General features: G+C 47.4%; 1 protein-coding gene across 1 annotated transcript; it reads left to right on the top strand.

Moving 5' to 3' along the window:
- The first annotated feature begins 8,554 nt into the window (after positions 1-8,554).
- Positions 8,555-15,677, top strand: LOC136019511 (adrenodoxin-like). Its single transcript, XM_065689797.1, has 4 exons — positions 8,555-8,825; positions 13,592-13,716; positions 14,524-14,653; positions 14,908-15,677. The coding sequence occupies exons 1-4, from the start codon at positions 8,647-8,649 to the stop codon at positions 15,026-15,028; spliced, it is 555 nt and encodes a 184-aa protein (XP_065545869.1). The 5' UTR covers positions 8,555-8,646; the 3' UTR covers positions 15,029-15,677.
- Positions 15,678-15,686: the final 9 nt, after the last annotated feature.

The raw sequence follows: 15,686 nt of genomic DNA, 5'->3' as shown, positions 1-15,686 counted from the left end.
GAAGCAAACATGTACTGGGGCAAATCTGAAATTGCTTGGCTTTGGGTAAAGTCTCACTGCGTGTAGTTTTGCATTCCTTACTGAAGTGGCTGTGTTGCTGTCCTCTCCCATTGGGTGAGGAAGTCAGCAAATGCTTTCATTGAATTATGTACAGTAAAGTGCTAAGTTTGACACTGTGCCTTCCTACTAACTTGTGCAAGCTTCAGTATTAAGCTTAGTAGCCAGGGTCTGAATTTCTGATGATACAGGGTCTGAATCATGTAGTTGAGAAGGGGAGGCTGGAGCTTAGGAAGAAGGGTTAGAGATAAAATACGGACTTTCTAAAAGACCAAAGCTTTTGTCCTTCAAACATAAGCAGACCAAACAGATTCTGTGGCGTTCCTGCTGGTGTTGCCTTTATTGTTTAATGATGGAACTTTGAATTTCTAATCATGCAGAATATTTCCACTGATGCAGTGTGGTTTGGAGCCTCAAATTCTCTGCTTTCCAGAAGTTTTGTCTCTGGTAAATGGCTTTGTTCACTGTCATTTGTCTGACTTGAATGTAACCAGTGAGGCAGAGATAGCTAAAAACCACTGCCTTCTTTTTTGGGTTTGCCAATGGAAACCTAAAGGGGTAGGTAAAAAAGGACTCAAGACTAAAAATTTTTTTAGCTGTATTTTCCCTTTCTGAACCAGGATATTTCTAGTTGTGTGAATAGGATTTCAGGTTTTTCCATAAGAGGCCTTCTTAGCACATAGTCATTGGTGCCTTATGACTGTGTATACATCTAGTGTAGCTCAGATGTCTTTAGTTTAAACTAGATGCAATCTTGAAAATTGATCAGCAGCTGGGGACCAAAAAATACTCTTACCTGGGTCATGTACAAGACTGTATCTGTCTTCCTGGCTTCAAGCAGCATTTGAGGGGAGAGGATCCTGAGATACTTGTCCAATTGCTGCCTTAATCCTCACTAGCATTCTGCCAGATCCCTGGCTCAAGTGCTTTTCCTTCCCCAGAAGGATGCTTTGCCCCTTTGTAGCTTTGAGAACAGAAGTCTTTGTCTCTTAGAATTGGTTGTGAGACTGGTCCCAAGAGCCATTTGTACCAGTTATTGTATTACCCATCACCTCCTGTCTTCCAAGCTATCCATACTGTAGCTAGCCAGAATCCTTCCTGCCATTTCTGGGGTGGAAACAGCCATGTATGCTCAGGGTTGAATTGGATTTTTGCCTTGATCCTTCATAGAAGGAAATGTAAACCTTCTGAAGAGGCCTCTTAAGACTGGATTCCACCTACAATGGAGTCCTCCTTTGCTTTGCCCTGCTTGGGTTAGCCTGTCTCCATAGGAAGTCATAGGAAGTCATCAGGCTAGCCTGTGACTTATTTTCTTGCCTAGCATGATCCTAAATCTTGTGACTTTCTCAGTTTTATGGATTCCCCCTTTGTATGGTATCACTGCTAGTGGTGATAGAAGGAAAACATCTGAATGCTAGAGTATTTTCAGCTCCTTGCTCTATGGGAAAGGTAAAGGGGGATTGTGCCAAAAAGAAATGTTCCTGATAGTGTTAATAAACTGCAGTATTTCCCCAAGAACTCCTTGGGCTGCTGGTATCAACCTTACCAGTGCTGTATTATTTTATTTTTTCGAAGCAATACAAGTCTATGTGGAGATCCATACAAATGCCAACAGACCAACCTGTTTGGAGCATAGCTTAGCGTGTTCCTAACCCTGGATGCCTTCTAAACATCCAGGCAGGTCATGTAGAAGCCCCCTTCTCCTCCCTGGACACAACATGCTTTTGGGGAATCACGACATGGTAAGCTTTTGGTTGGCCAAAGTAGTTTGAAAGTCACAAATGAAAGATGGCAGTTAAATCGGAACTGATTGGTGTATTTCTGTACTGAAGGGTTACTGGCACTGGCTCTACGTGAGTCTCATTACTGGGGGAACAGACAACCTTTACACTTCTGTTTTGGTGCTTTAAAGCTGGTTCTCAGCACTTCTGCTCTGTCCACTGCAACTATTGATGCATTTTGGGGTGAGAAAAGCCTTTATTACGTTTTAGCAACTTCCTAACAAGCTGATATATGGTGCCTGGAATATGTGTTCAAATAATAAACCAGTAAGCCTTTTTTGCTCTGGGTCACACCACACTGCTGAGATCATGTATTATGATGCTGGCATGACTTCTGTTTATAGGGTTTTTTTAATCGTTCTAATTCCAAATGGTCCAATATAGGAATAGAACGGCTTGTGCCAGTGAGTCTACTTAACTCTTTGTAGTTGTTTCAGCCCTGCCTCCTTCTTAACCAGTATTATATTCCAGTGGTATCTAATGATATTTGATTTCAATACTTCTAGCTATGCACAATTAGAAAATATTAGTCATGGGACGGAGGCTGTGGTTGTGGTCCTCCTTCCCTTTGAAATGTATACTGTATTGTAAAGAAATGATATTTTGCAAGAAAACTAATGTAAGAAGCTTTCAGTATTATGGTGAGATTTGTAGACACGGTTTTTTATTTGTTAGAATACAGTGAATTGTTCTTCTTCCTCCTCATGCTCCAGTTTCATTGGATAACTGCTCCTCTTGGGGATGGGGGAAGGACTTTAGCAAATGTTTGCCTGGCTTGGTTTTGGGGTTTTTTTTTCTTGTTTTATTTTTTTTTTTTTTTTGGTTGCTGTAAATTATGTTTTTGACCAGTCTTTTTACTGGATTATAATAAAACATCAGTTCCTTAAGGTTATGGAGTAATTTGTGGGTCCATGTGCTTATCTGCAGACAGAACCTTGATATTAAGGCATTTTTTTCCTGTTTGGAGGAGTTGTTAAAATCCATACCCTTTTCTTCCTAAAGTGCCAATAAAGTTCAGAGAAATACAGCAGATGGTGTCTGGCTGGTTACTTAAGGCATGCTTTGAGCCTAGTGCTGTGTCTCCGGGCTAAACAGGTCTTCCATGTGGTTCCTGAGAGGTCAGCCTTGTAGCACTCTTGCAGATAAGGAGGTCATACATCCCAAAAAGCAGCAGCTTGAATAACATCCCTTTCCCTGCCTCCCCAGCTCTCTAGGCTGTCGGACAGAGCAAGTACTGGAATTCACGTTTCTTTGTAGACACAGAGTCTATATATTTACATATATATAGATTTATATTGTGCTTAACTTGCAAATGGACTGGCCAAATGGAGGAGGATCTGCTGCTGGAACTTGCCACCAGTGAGTGCCTACCATGCCACTTCCATGCCTATTAGCTTACACAGCAAGGTTAGTGTGCAGAATGTGGCTGGGCCTCGATGCTGCTTGCTTCCAGCATCCTCCTGGGTCTGTCTTGCCCTGACCCTGTACCAGGGATTTAACCCCTATTTGCTTTGCAGCTGCCTTACTGTGACTATCTTATCTCTACCTGTTTTCTGAGGTTTTGGGGTTGGGTCCAATGATTTCAGAGCATGGCTACCTTTCTACTAATGAACTGTGATTTTTCTTTGTAGCTGCTTCCTACGTGCTTGTGAAGAGGGGCTTTGCAGAACCTCTGCCTTGGGGCTGCTGCACTGCAGAATAAGGCAGAGATTTCCTCAGAACATGATAGTGCTCAGAGATCTGGAGCTAGGGGAGAAAGCTCAACTTGTCTATAAACAAAACATGAAGTGTGGACCAATGCAGTCCCCGCCAGGCATGGCATGGATCCAGCTTCCATAGGTGGGGTTTTGTTCCTTCCAGGATTTCAAACTCCTGAAACCCAGCGGAGGAACTGCATGTCTGCTTCAACGCTGCTGCAGCCTTCAAGTGAAGACTGCATTGATCTGGGAACGTTGAAGGCTGAACAATGCCTAAGTGAACATCCACTACCAAGTTAATGGGTCTCCGAAAGTTAATAGTGATTTAAGATGGACCTTCTCAGCCAGAATGAAGTGGGTATAGGGAAAAGTAGAGGAAAGAATGAGGAGACGTTAAGGGAAGAGTACTGTGGAGACTGCAAGAGGGGATATTGGGAGCTGCTGGAAGGGGTTGTACCTCCACCTTCTGTTGAGAATGCACTTACTGAGTAGTTGTCAATACAGCTTTCTGGTGAGCAGTGCTAGTTGGAAAATTACAAGCACCCATGATTGCTATTGTCTGTCGTTGTGCATCATCTTTTAAAGCCAGGGTTGATCTTCAATCATCAAGATTGACTGAAGGGTCAAGGGGATGTAGGATATACTGCTCTTGAGCTGGGAGGTTACAGTGAAGGCTGTCTATACCCCACATGGAGCAGTGCTGCCCCCCCATCCATCTTTGAAGCATCCTTGACTGCCTGAAGGAGAAGCATCTGCAAGTGAAGGCCTTGGCTGGGGCAATGTAACTTCTCAGTGGCCTTCACCCAGCCAGGCAGCAGCTGCATTGCCAGAGGTGGCTGCTGTGAAGAAGCCCTGTTGTGGATTTGTGTTGGTTCCTTGTTGCAGTGGGGGCCCACCTCTGACTGCATCACTGCCCTCTTGCTTCCAGTGGGGAAAGTTTGCCCCTCGCTCCTTCACTGTGGTGATCCTCAGAAGGCTGCTGAACATGTAGAGAAAGGTCAGAGCGGGCAAACGGTCCTCTTGTTTGAGAGATGTAGAAACTGAGGCACGTTTACAAGTCTCCCCTAAGCCTCCAGCCTCCATGAGGTGGTATCTAAGACGTGGGTCAAACACTTGAGTCTCGAACACTGATTTGATAAAGTTCTCCAGTATTGGAGCTAATGGGTGGCAATTTGCTTGCCTGATGACACCTGTTACCCTTTCTGCATATGCTGCAGCTTGCTCATGCATAGGGGCTGGGTGGTTTCTGACACACATGTGAATCCTGTTTCTTTACTCTCCTGCTCTTCTGGCTGCTCTGCTGCAGGACAGGCTGCCCCTCCTGATGCTTCCTGCTCCTTCTGATTCTTCTCCTTCATAGAGAAACGTCTTCCTCCCTGTATTTATCAAATGGATCAAATCTAATAATCTGCTTTCAAGGAGGCAGCAGGCCAATACTGTAATTTTAAACCTCCCATCCAGGGTCTCTTGGGAGCTGTGAGGCATAGAGAAGAGCTCCTCTGGTCAGAGCTGTTCGCACAGTGTCTTCAGCCTGAAGGAACTGATGCAAGTCTGCCTTGTTCCTATGTGTTTGCTGAACCAGCCCATGGAGAGACTGAAACTTAACAGTGGTCAGAGGGGCTGGGTCTGGTGTCTCAGCAATCTGAGTGTGCTTCTGGCTGTGGAGGGCTGCAGTGGCACCGAGGAACTGGTTAGATCTGTGCAGTGCTGACTGCACCCTGTGTACGGCTTGTGCACAAATCAGGTGGAGTTCATGGCACCTTGTAGGTGTTTGTCCAACAAACCTCCAATTGGGGTGAGTCTCCCTAGGCTGGGGGGAGAGGTGAGGGGCAAATTGTCCTTTGTGTGGTGCGGAAGAGCAGGAACAATGTATTTCAAGGTAGAAAACCACTTCCTTCCCAGCATGTGCTAACTCTTCACTAGACATGTAGGCACAGCCACTGCGCTGGCAGCAGAAGATGACCTGCCGGCAAGCGACGTGAGGGACAGGGGTTGTGCACCCATGGGCACGCTGGTGGAAAACTGGCTGCTGCCAACCTGTGAAACAGAGCTAAAGGCTCATTTCAGCTGTGTCTGTCCTGCCCATATTTTGGTCTCCAAACCAACATTTTGAGTGGTTTTTTTCAAAGCAAGGGTATTTTGTGTAGTTGGAGTTTGTTTCCTGTGGAACAGAGGGGTGGTTATTTGAAAAGCTGCCTGGTTTTGTGTCCTGGGCTAAATGAGCACTGGTTTAGTCTGGAAAGGCTTCATTTACCTGTAGGCTTGCTCTTAGATGGAGCAGGGGAGAGGAGGGAAAAGGAGATCTGACTCCTGTCCTTTCTCCCCTGTTTCAAAGACCATAAAACAGGCTATCCAAACTCAGCATGACTTTTTCCTACCCGAGCAGGGTTGTTTCCAGAAGGCAGTTGTCCCCTCCTCTGCTTCTTACCTCCCTGCAGGACTGGATACGATGCTCTTGAACCTGATTTCGCTCTGTATTGGCCCCTCTCCCATTGGGTAGCATTGACCTGTCACTTGCTGTGCTCTGAGTTCCTGGCAAGGAGAGAGGTCAGTGCCAGGCAAACACGCAAATGTCCTTGCTGTGAAAACCACTGCGCATTTATCTCGTGTATCTCTCAATTCAAGGTTTGCTGCAGAGATAAGATGCTTTGTGGTTTGTTTGGATGCACTGTGGCCCTTCTCCTTGCATCTCTCATGGCAAGCCTTGCTTTCCTTCTACTGAACTGACTGGGGGAACTGGGCTGCCTACTGCATCTCTGTAGTGCCTGAAAAGCAAAGGCAGGACTAGGCAGTGTCTCAGCTGCAGAGGCTGCACAGGGTGAGTTTTAGATTCAGAGGTGAGCTGCAGCCCAAGAATTTGGGTTTGAAAGATGAAGTATTTGGGGCAACTTGCAGGAGAGAGAAGCTACCTGAAAAAGCTTAGCTGAGAGTGAGGGGCCACAAAGCAGGGACGCTGGCCAGAGCTGCGTTCAGCTAAAACAAACTGCTTGCCTCGCTGCCAGCTCTCTTCTGTGATAATGGCAAGGGTAGGAAGGGAAATCTTCAAAGGGTATTCTACAAATGATTGCAATTAGGAACTTTTCCATTAACTGCAATCAAAGTGTGGAATTGGAGAAGGGCATGAATGGGGCAGTCTCATGTGCACCCATGCCTGATGCATAGCATCCCTGACTCAGCATAGCACCCCTGACTCAGCATAGCACCCCTGCCCTCCTGCTCCCAGGAGTGTACTGTGGGTGCCTCTCAGCAGACAGCAGCTCTCACTGGCTTTGGACTTGAGGGTAGCAGTCACTCTGGATTAAAATCCTGCTGATACTCGGTGGTTTGTCCTGTGCTCACAGAGCTCTTGACCTGAACAAAACCTGAGGGGCAAACCCTGCAGCAGAAAACGTGTTTGTGGGATGAGCAGGGGCAGGCGTGAGGATGCCGCAAGGCTGTGATTGCTGGTTGCCCTGCCTATTGCGCATTGAGCTGGGAAGTGTCTCCTTGCTCCTTTTGCTGAATATGGGTGACTTTGGTCGGTGATGCACTGCAGGTACGATTCCAAGTTATCTCGGATCACGTCCCTCTGTAACAGAGGGACTGCATGTTCCTTTTGCACGTGTCCTCTCATGGGAGCAGTAATGCCCAGCCTGCACTTGGAAAATAGGAATGAGTCAATACGAAATACTCGTCTGTGCTGCTTTATCGGGTGCAAAGTGAACAGAGGGAAGCAGACAGGAGGCTTTGGGAACTGGATTTCCCTCTAAGAGTTTTCTTTTTCCTTTTTTAATCCTTTATGCGTTGCCTACGAGTTTCTCTCCATTGAAGCTATCTCAGTTATGTGTTGGAATGCTTGGACGCTTGCCTTTCAAACTTTATTGGACTGAAGAATAGGATTCTCTTCCCCGCTTATGGAAAACACTTGCGCTCCTTAATGCCTTTGATGCTTTTCTCAGAAAGCTTTGGCATCCCTTTCCAACCTGAAAGCTTTGGGTGGAAAACTTTCATTTTGGGATGAAAAGCCAAAATTTTCCTATTATTTTAAACAATATGAATCCCCTGTGTGTGTGTGTAGGGGAACATTTTCCAGCCAGTTCTCATTCTTATGCTGTGGTTTCTCTCCCCTGTATGGATTGATTTTGAGAGTGCAGTTTCAAAGCTTTTTACTTATACCAGATACTAATATGTTATTGCATTAAGCTGGTTAAAGCAAACATCCTACTAAATGGTGAGCTGTTACATTGGTGTTAGGGTACTGGGGCTCCTGAGGTGAGAGCTGTTTTCAAACTCCACAAAACCCAGGAGCTGAAACTCTCTGCTGTTGTATTTTGGTCCTTGGGGCAACCTGATTTACTGTGGCGAGGAGGGTAGACTAAGCTAGTGACAGTGTTTCTGGGAATAACTTGGCGAGTGTTCTGCAGAAGTCCCACTAGCATGGAGCATGAGTGTGAAATGAGATTTATCTGTGCCTTTATGGCGCTTTTCAGCAGAGAATTTAGCAAATGAGCAAAGTGTGGCTGCTTCTCACCACCATCCTGCAAAGGAAGTGAACATTCATGTTTCAGAGCTGGGAGCCTGCAGTATTGGGGAGGGTAACAATGTGGATGAACAGCATCTATGTCATGAGCAGAATCCATAAGTCGCACTCTCACCCTGTTGCTGCAGTACTGGCATCTCCCTCTATTCCTGAGGCATCAGCCATCATTGTTCCTGCTTGTCTGCTCTTCCAGCCCTTGGCTTTCAACCCCTTTTATGGTGAGACATTGCACTGACCACTACTCCTGATGCTGGATTTATGTCTAGTCCCTGAAAGGGAAGCCTGTAAGGCCACGCAAGGAGAGCGTTGCATGGAACCGGTCTGTGGGGATGATGCTCATGTTACCATGCTTCACGCAATTCCCATGCCCTGATGGGCTGGACTGCTGTAAGATCCAAGCACAGTCCTGATGTCCATCCTTCCCTCCTCCTTCCCCTCTCTCCTCCCTCCCTCCACCCCCAAGGAGGCTGTCCTAGTTGGTTTCCCCCCCTTTCTTTCTCTCTCCTCCCTTCCCAGTGTACTTATAACTCTTAATCTAGCTGCCCTTGTAACAAACAACAGCCTAGGAGCCACGGAGCAGGACCCCAGTAGCATGATAGCTCCCGGTATCTCAGCGCTCATGCGACCCTTGCTAAGTGGACTGAATGTGGGCAAGAGTCGCTTTATTCATCTCTGTGGGGTGACCGAGCAGCATCGCACAGCACCCAGGCAGGGCTCGGAAAGAGGCTTCAGCGCCATACAGAAGCTCCAGGATGCCCCTGGGGATTCGAGGTGAGTAAAATGCTGAACCCTGGCTCACTGCATCTGGAAGGGCCTTTCCAGGAGGGACATGTGCTTACCTCTGCCTTGCTCCACAAAAGGAGGGAGAGGGGCATGTGAAAGAAGCCCTGCAGGAGGTGGTGGATGAAGATGCTGATGGGAGGAAGGTGGTGCAGGGAACTGGTCCTTTTGGTGCTTTTCCCTGCCTCTGGAGCTGTGGAGGCCACAGCTAGTGACCTGGATCCAGAGTGTGAAGATGACAACATGGCACAAGAGTCTCTTAAGCAGCCTTTGAGGGACTGAGATAGTGTGTAAGGTGCGTTGGGCAGCTGGGTCAGAAGCCTGATGTATTCCTGCTGTGGGGAAGCTGGGATGGCCACTGGGTTGGTTGCCCTGGGAATTGCAAATTCTGGGAGTTAAACTCTGCGGTGGAAATTGGTCAGAAGCTGTTTAGCAATGCCTTTACGTGCTAGGGTGGAGGAATCCCAGCTGGTCATCTGAAAGAACAGCATTTGGCCTGTTTAGGGGCCTGGGTGCCAGAGTCCCTTGGGAAGCAGTCCTGGAGGGAAAGGAGTCTAGGTAGGCTGGGCGTTCCTCAACAAGGAAGGCTTAATGATGCAGGAGCAGCTGTTCCCCTGTGCTGGAAGGACAGGGCTGATGAGAGGCTGCCTGGCACAGAGTGCGCATCTGTATTCCTACGGCAGGATCTACCGCAGACTCCCTGCCAGTGTTTCCTCTCTGTTCCTTAGGGATAATTTGTAAGGAGATTGCATTCCTCTGACCAAATAAAAGGAATTTTTACATCTCCTAGATCGGTGCGGTCTGGATCAGACTGTAATCTGCTCGACATTGAGAAAAAGGCCCATCCAACATCACAAAAAGTAAACCCTTCTGCTATCTGACCTTAGGGGAAAGTTATGCTGATAACCCTGCTTGATGGGATTTATGAAGACTCGTTATCAGTGGGTTTTCTTTCCAATTGGCTTGCTCGTTCTGAAGTTATCTCTGGCCGTACTTGTAGGCGTCTTGTTTTGTATGGCCTTGGAAATACAAATCCCTTGCTTTTAGGGACAAAACACCAAAAGGGAAAGGAACCACCTTCTTGGAACCCCTTCACTGTTCCCCTGTGTCACAGAAAGTTTGGGATTTAGTTATTTTTAATGGAATAATCAACTGGCAGATGCTGAACTTGTAGTGCTGAGCTTGTCACGTCTGGTAAGATCTTTCCAAAGCTCTGACGTGTGTCCTCTGACAGTAACGTCATTGTAGAGCAGTGCAGTCTAAATGGCGCAAAATGTCCGTGCAATTTTGGGTTGCTTTCAAAATCCTGGGTTTTAACCTTTTGTTTTCTTAACAAAATGTGATTTTTTTTTTTCATAGCTTCAAAACCAACGGCAAACAAATGCAAAAGTAAATAGAAAGTAAAGGCTACAGCTTTTCTTTCCAGGCCCTCCTGAAGCGTCGGGTACCCAAAGCCGGTGGCCTCCAGAGGAGACTTAAGCCTGGGACTGATTTGTGGGACATGAAGACAACTAGACCAGCACACCGGTGGTGCTGGGGGGGGATGACGGAACTGGACAGCGAACACAGGGAGTAATCAGGCTGGGTTTATGCCCCCAACAGAGGCATCTATACTAAGAACACAGACAAACAGCTTAAATTTCCTCTACAGCCAGCAAAGAGAGGGAAGCTCCTTACAGGTGCTTTCTGTGCTGTTGTCAGGAGTGGTTGTCATCACCTTCTCGAGAGCAGGGATGAACTGTTGTACCCAGGCTTGTCCAGCATCATGCAGGGGGTCTGTGACGAGAGCATCTGTACTTCCTTGTGTCTAACTGGGTGACCTGCGTGCTGCCCCTGGCCGCAGCTCAGCTGTCTCAGGGCTTATTTAACTGGCAGCAACAGTTCAGGCAGGGCTGTGTCCCGGAGGAACTGCAGGGATCTGAATCCCTGCATTTGGAGGAGACTGCTATGGGGTTCTCCTGGGACTGATGTGGGCTGAGGGTGCCTAAAAAGACAACACAGATGAAGCTTTTTGTCAATAAACACATGTGTAGCATTGGTGATTGCTGGATCCAGCGCTCTCTGCTTGCAGGCAGCCAGCCTGCGTTATCCTCTTGAAGAACGTATTGAGTTACAGCTTTAAGTGAAGTCCTATGGCTTTTGTGTAACAAATTATTTCACCCATAACTGTAAAGCCAACATTGTCAGGAAACCCGCCTATTTGCCATGGAAATGAACTAAGTGGGTCTAATCCATCGAAATATAGACGGGGTTGGGGTTTCTTTGTGCTTGACATTTGAGAACAAGTGTTTACACTACTTGTTTACAGTGAAAGGTCTGGGGGTGCCTCTGTGAAGGAGACTGAAATGTCTTAAAGATGTTCTTTGGCTGTTTGCTTCGGGAGAAAAAGGGATCCTATGACTGCAATGTGGCCTTTCCACTCCGCACATGGGAAGCCCTCCCCTCTGCAGCATGGTCCTGGTGCAAACTTCACAGCTGTTTTCCCAACCAGGGGACCCTGTTGTGGATTAATGGCCCAGGCATTGTTTTCTGTTGGAGCTTTCTGAAAAACAGGAAGCCGGGCTCCTCAGAGGAAGGTACAGCGGCCCCTGCGTTCTGCTCCTGCTGCCGGGGTAGAGACCGAAACCAAAGAGCAGAGAAGGCACAAAATCCTGTTTCATCTCTCTTCTCCGCTTCCAAATATTGATAGAATGTGGGGATTGACTTTCCAAAGCAGAGGGAATTGGTTGGGATTTTCTGCACCTGAACTCATGCTGATGATGTCTATGTGACAACGTTTTAAGAAACAGCATCCTTAATCGTTTTGAGATGTACAGCAATGATTTGCCAGCAGGTAAATGGGATTAGATCTAGATTGTGATTTATGTGTAGCTGAATGAACAAGACCTGCAAACTGGAAAGAGGAGAATTTCTTTTCCATTCCAATTTTGCAGGAATTCTTTCCTGTCTCCTATACATCCCCTGTACTCCATCTCTGCCTCTTGTGAGTTAAGAAAGAGCAAAGCAAATTGTTTAAACGTGATCCTCATATATTTCTGTTAAAAGGAAATCAGCAGAGATTTCCAGATGCTTCATTTTCATCTGCCACAGAGCAGAGAGGGGTGAACAGACACAAAAAGTCCTTTCAGCTGCTGGTGCTGCTGTCGCAGGGACAATTCCCATTTAACCAGTTCCTCCTCCCAGTCTGTGACATTCCAAGAGGACGCCTGGCACTGAGGAGTGTAGGTGTTTTCTCAGCTGGTAGGTTTGCTGTAATGTGTGACTCTGGGGCTGTGATAGCTTGCATGCAGTGTATATTGCAAATACATTGCAAGAAATCAGGAGATAATATTAGAAATCCTCAGAGCTCTGACACTTGCTGTTTGTTTCACTGGGCCCAGAGCTTCCAGGAGAAGTGTTACCAAGCTTTGTACCAAACAGCCCTTCTATTGGAAGAAGTTGGATGCTGCTTCACTCAGTCTTGTGTAAGTGAGGAAAAACTAGGGGATTGTGAGCGCGGCCAGATCTCGCTATGAAATTCACTCTGTCTTCAAGGCTGTGGTTCTTTCTTCCTATGCCAGAAACGGCAGCAGCAAGGCCACGGGGCAGCACTGATGTTACTGGTGCTTGGGAGTTTATCAAAGCAGTGGGAGACAGAGGTGGGTCTTTGCAGAGATCGGGGAGAGTGTTGCGTGACAGGAGAGGGTGGACCCAGCTTCTACCACTGGAGAATGTCCTGGGCTTTGAGACGATGGGCACTGGGGCAGTGCCACATTGAGGGCCACTGGGCAAAGCGCCCACTGCCTGCAGGGTGCTGCCCTGTTTCGGCGCAGGAGATGGGACCTCCAGCTTCTAAGTGACCATTTGGATATGTGCGCTAAGAAGAAACACTCATTGCTTATGTGCTCCCCCTGGCAGATAGAACAGATTGTCTCAGAATGCACTGTCCTGGTGGCAAATCCCTGACACCCCTGGTCAGGGTGGCAGCCTTCTACACGCTAGTGGGGAAAGCCTGGTTTGCAGGAGGTGAAGTGGATGCTGTTTCCCTCTTTTTGTAGATCGTATTTCCACAAGTCAGCACTCAGGAATGCTGGTGACCTTGCTCTTGACTCTTTACAAGGTGTAATCTTGCAGGCTGTCACCATAACTAGCAGTTTCTCCTGAACAAGGATCACAGCAGATCAGAGGAGGTTACTCAGCGCAGTCACTGTAGGCTGGAGCTGAGCATGTCTCATCACAAGGCGCCCTGTGATTGAGTTCAGGGAAGAAGCAGGTGCTTCATGAAAGAACAAACAGCAGAAAAACTACAGTCATCAGGTAATCCTCTTGGGAATAAAATGTGGATCAAAACAGCCCTTGCTGCATAATTAGTATCTGATCCTGAGCACTTTTCTTGTTATTACTCCACTCCATCCTGGATTACCATCCCAGGCCCAGCACGTTCAAATACTTTGCCTACCTACAAACGCTCCCTCCACCAGCCAGCCCAAGCAGAGGCATTGGGTGCACACCATCTGCACTTGTTAATGTACAGCTCAACATTTATTCGGAGGGATGTCTGATAAAGTGGGGAATATTTTGGTTCGGCTCGGGTTTGCCTGCCTTTGAGAACTAATAGTCTGAATCTGTTCTGAGATGCACAGTGTAAGCCTCCTAGGAAGTGCTTGTATGCACATTTCCTTCCAAGTACCATGTCTCTAGTGCTCAGCCAGCAGACCTCAGCAGTGGCCATACAGCAAATGGTGGGCTCCTCTGATTTGTGCAAACTTGTCTTGTAGCTCTTCAGACCAGGTGACGGTGCATTTTATAAACTGGGATGGAGAGCGACTCACGGCCACAGCCAAAGAAGGGCAGAGTTTGCTGGAAGTGGTGGTCAGTCAAAACCTGGCCATTGATGGATTTGGTAAGTGTTGCTCAAGCGTATGTGCCCCTAGGATTGATGCGTCTGCTGTGACCAGTGGGTACCTGGGAACAGTGCAGCTGTGCACGGCACTGTGTTCTGGTGAGACAGTGAAGCAAGCTTCTCTCCCAGCAGCTGCTCACTGAGCTGGCGGTGTGATTTCCACGCTGTCACCACTGGGATTCCAGTGGTGTCAATGCATTTGGCTGATTCATAGAGTCATAGAATGGTTTGGGTTGGAAAGGACCTTAAGATCATCCAGTTCCAACCCCCCTGCCATGGGCAGGGACACCTCACACTAACCCATGCCACCCAAGGCTCTGTCCAACCTGGCCTTGAACACCACCAGGGATGGAGCATTCACAGCTTCCCTGGGCAACCCATTCCAGTGCCTCACCACCCTCACAGTAAAGAACTTCTTCCTTATATCCAATCTAAACTGCCCCTGTTTAAGTTTTAACCCATTACCCCTTGTCCTGTCACTACAGCCCCTAATGAACAGTCCCTCCCCAGCATCCCTATAGGCCCCCTTCAGACACTGGAAGGCTGCTATGAGGTCTCCACGCAGCCTTCTCTTCTCCAGGCTGAACAGCCCCAACTTTCTTAGCCTATAGACATGAAAACTGATTGTGATCCTCACAGAGGAAAAGCAGGCTGAAATCTGTATCGGTCCAAGGATTGCCTTTGCTGGCATCTCCTTTGACATGCTCCAGATCTGTTAAAGGACCTTTTCCCACACTGTTCCTGAAGATCATCTCTCCTCAGCTAGTCTTTTACGCATTTGCTGTCATTCCCCCGTTTCTCCACCAGGTGCGTGTGAAGGGACATTGGCCTGCTCCACTTGTCACCTCATCTTTGAGAAGGACACCTTCCAAAAGCTGGATGCCATCTCGGATGAAGAGTTGGACATGCTGGACTTGGCGTATGGGCTCACAGAGACGTAAGCCTCCCTGCTGATCGCAGTAGATTCCTAAGCCTCTGAGGCAGATTCTCAGCACCTGGCACCTCTTTCCAAGGGGTCAGGACTTACTCTGTGTCAGTGTCGTGCCTCTAGAACTGCTTTCTCTTGGGGCATAAGACCTTTAACAGGAACTTGAGTGAAAACCCAGCCTGGTGCAGACATCCCAATGTGGGTGGGGAGTTTCCTCTCTCCCTGTGGGAGCAGACGAGCCTCACTTCATGTTTTCTTCTCAGATCTCGGCTTGGCTGCCAGGTGTGCGTTAAGAAGTCGATGGATGGTGTGACAGTGCGGGTCCCCACGGATGTATCAGACATGAGGAGGCAGCTGGAGGTTGGAAAGCAAAGCAAACAGTAACCAGAAACGACTCCTGCACAACTCCCATCCTCGTTTTAGGTGTGCAGGGTCCTTTGCTTTTGACTAACACTATTGCTTTTTGTGGCTGGCTTGCAGTAGACCGTAGAGGTCTGATTTAGTGTAAACGCCCATTCGGCAAATCTCTCCTTTAAACAAAGCTTAATTCTAGGGACTTTGGTACATGTTGTAAGTGTCCTGCTGAATACAACTGGACTAAAGCGCAAGGGCTCTACGTTTTCCCTGGGAGGGTGACAGTGAACATCTGCATTGTATGTGACTCACCCTCTCCTTTGAAATTTAAGGAATTCTGCTATTTTAAGTAACTGCTGGGAATTTTGCAAGGCTTGGCTCTTTAACTGTAGAGCAGAGTTTTCCCAATTTGGGAAGCTTAAGAAGAGGTAGCTGTTCCGAATACAAGACAGCGTGCTGATTGGCTTGATACAGGCAAAAGGAACTTTGTTAGCAAGAACATATTGATAACCATTTGAATGCTGACATTTCCTGTTAGAGGGAACCACTGTCAATAAATTCGAGATGTTAAATGCATTATGTACCATGATCTGCTCCTTTCTCCTAATATTGTGTTTTTCCATTGCTGTACTACCACATACATCAAATAAAATTCTAATAATTGGACTTTCAGACCCAGGAGATGCAC

This window comes from Lathamus discolor, chromosome 9 (genome assembly GCF_037157495.1).
Source record: "Lathamus discolor isolate bLatDis1 chromosome 9, bLatDis1.hap1, whole genome shotgun sequence".
NCBI lineage: Eukaryota > Metazoa > Chordata > Aves > Psittaciformes > Psittacidae > Lathamus > Lathamus discolor.
The sequence above is the reverse complement of the archived record's forward strand: the minus strand, read 5'-3'. Positions and strand labels throughout refer to the sequence as shown.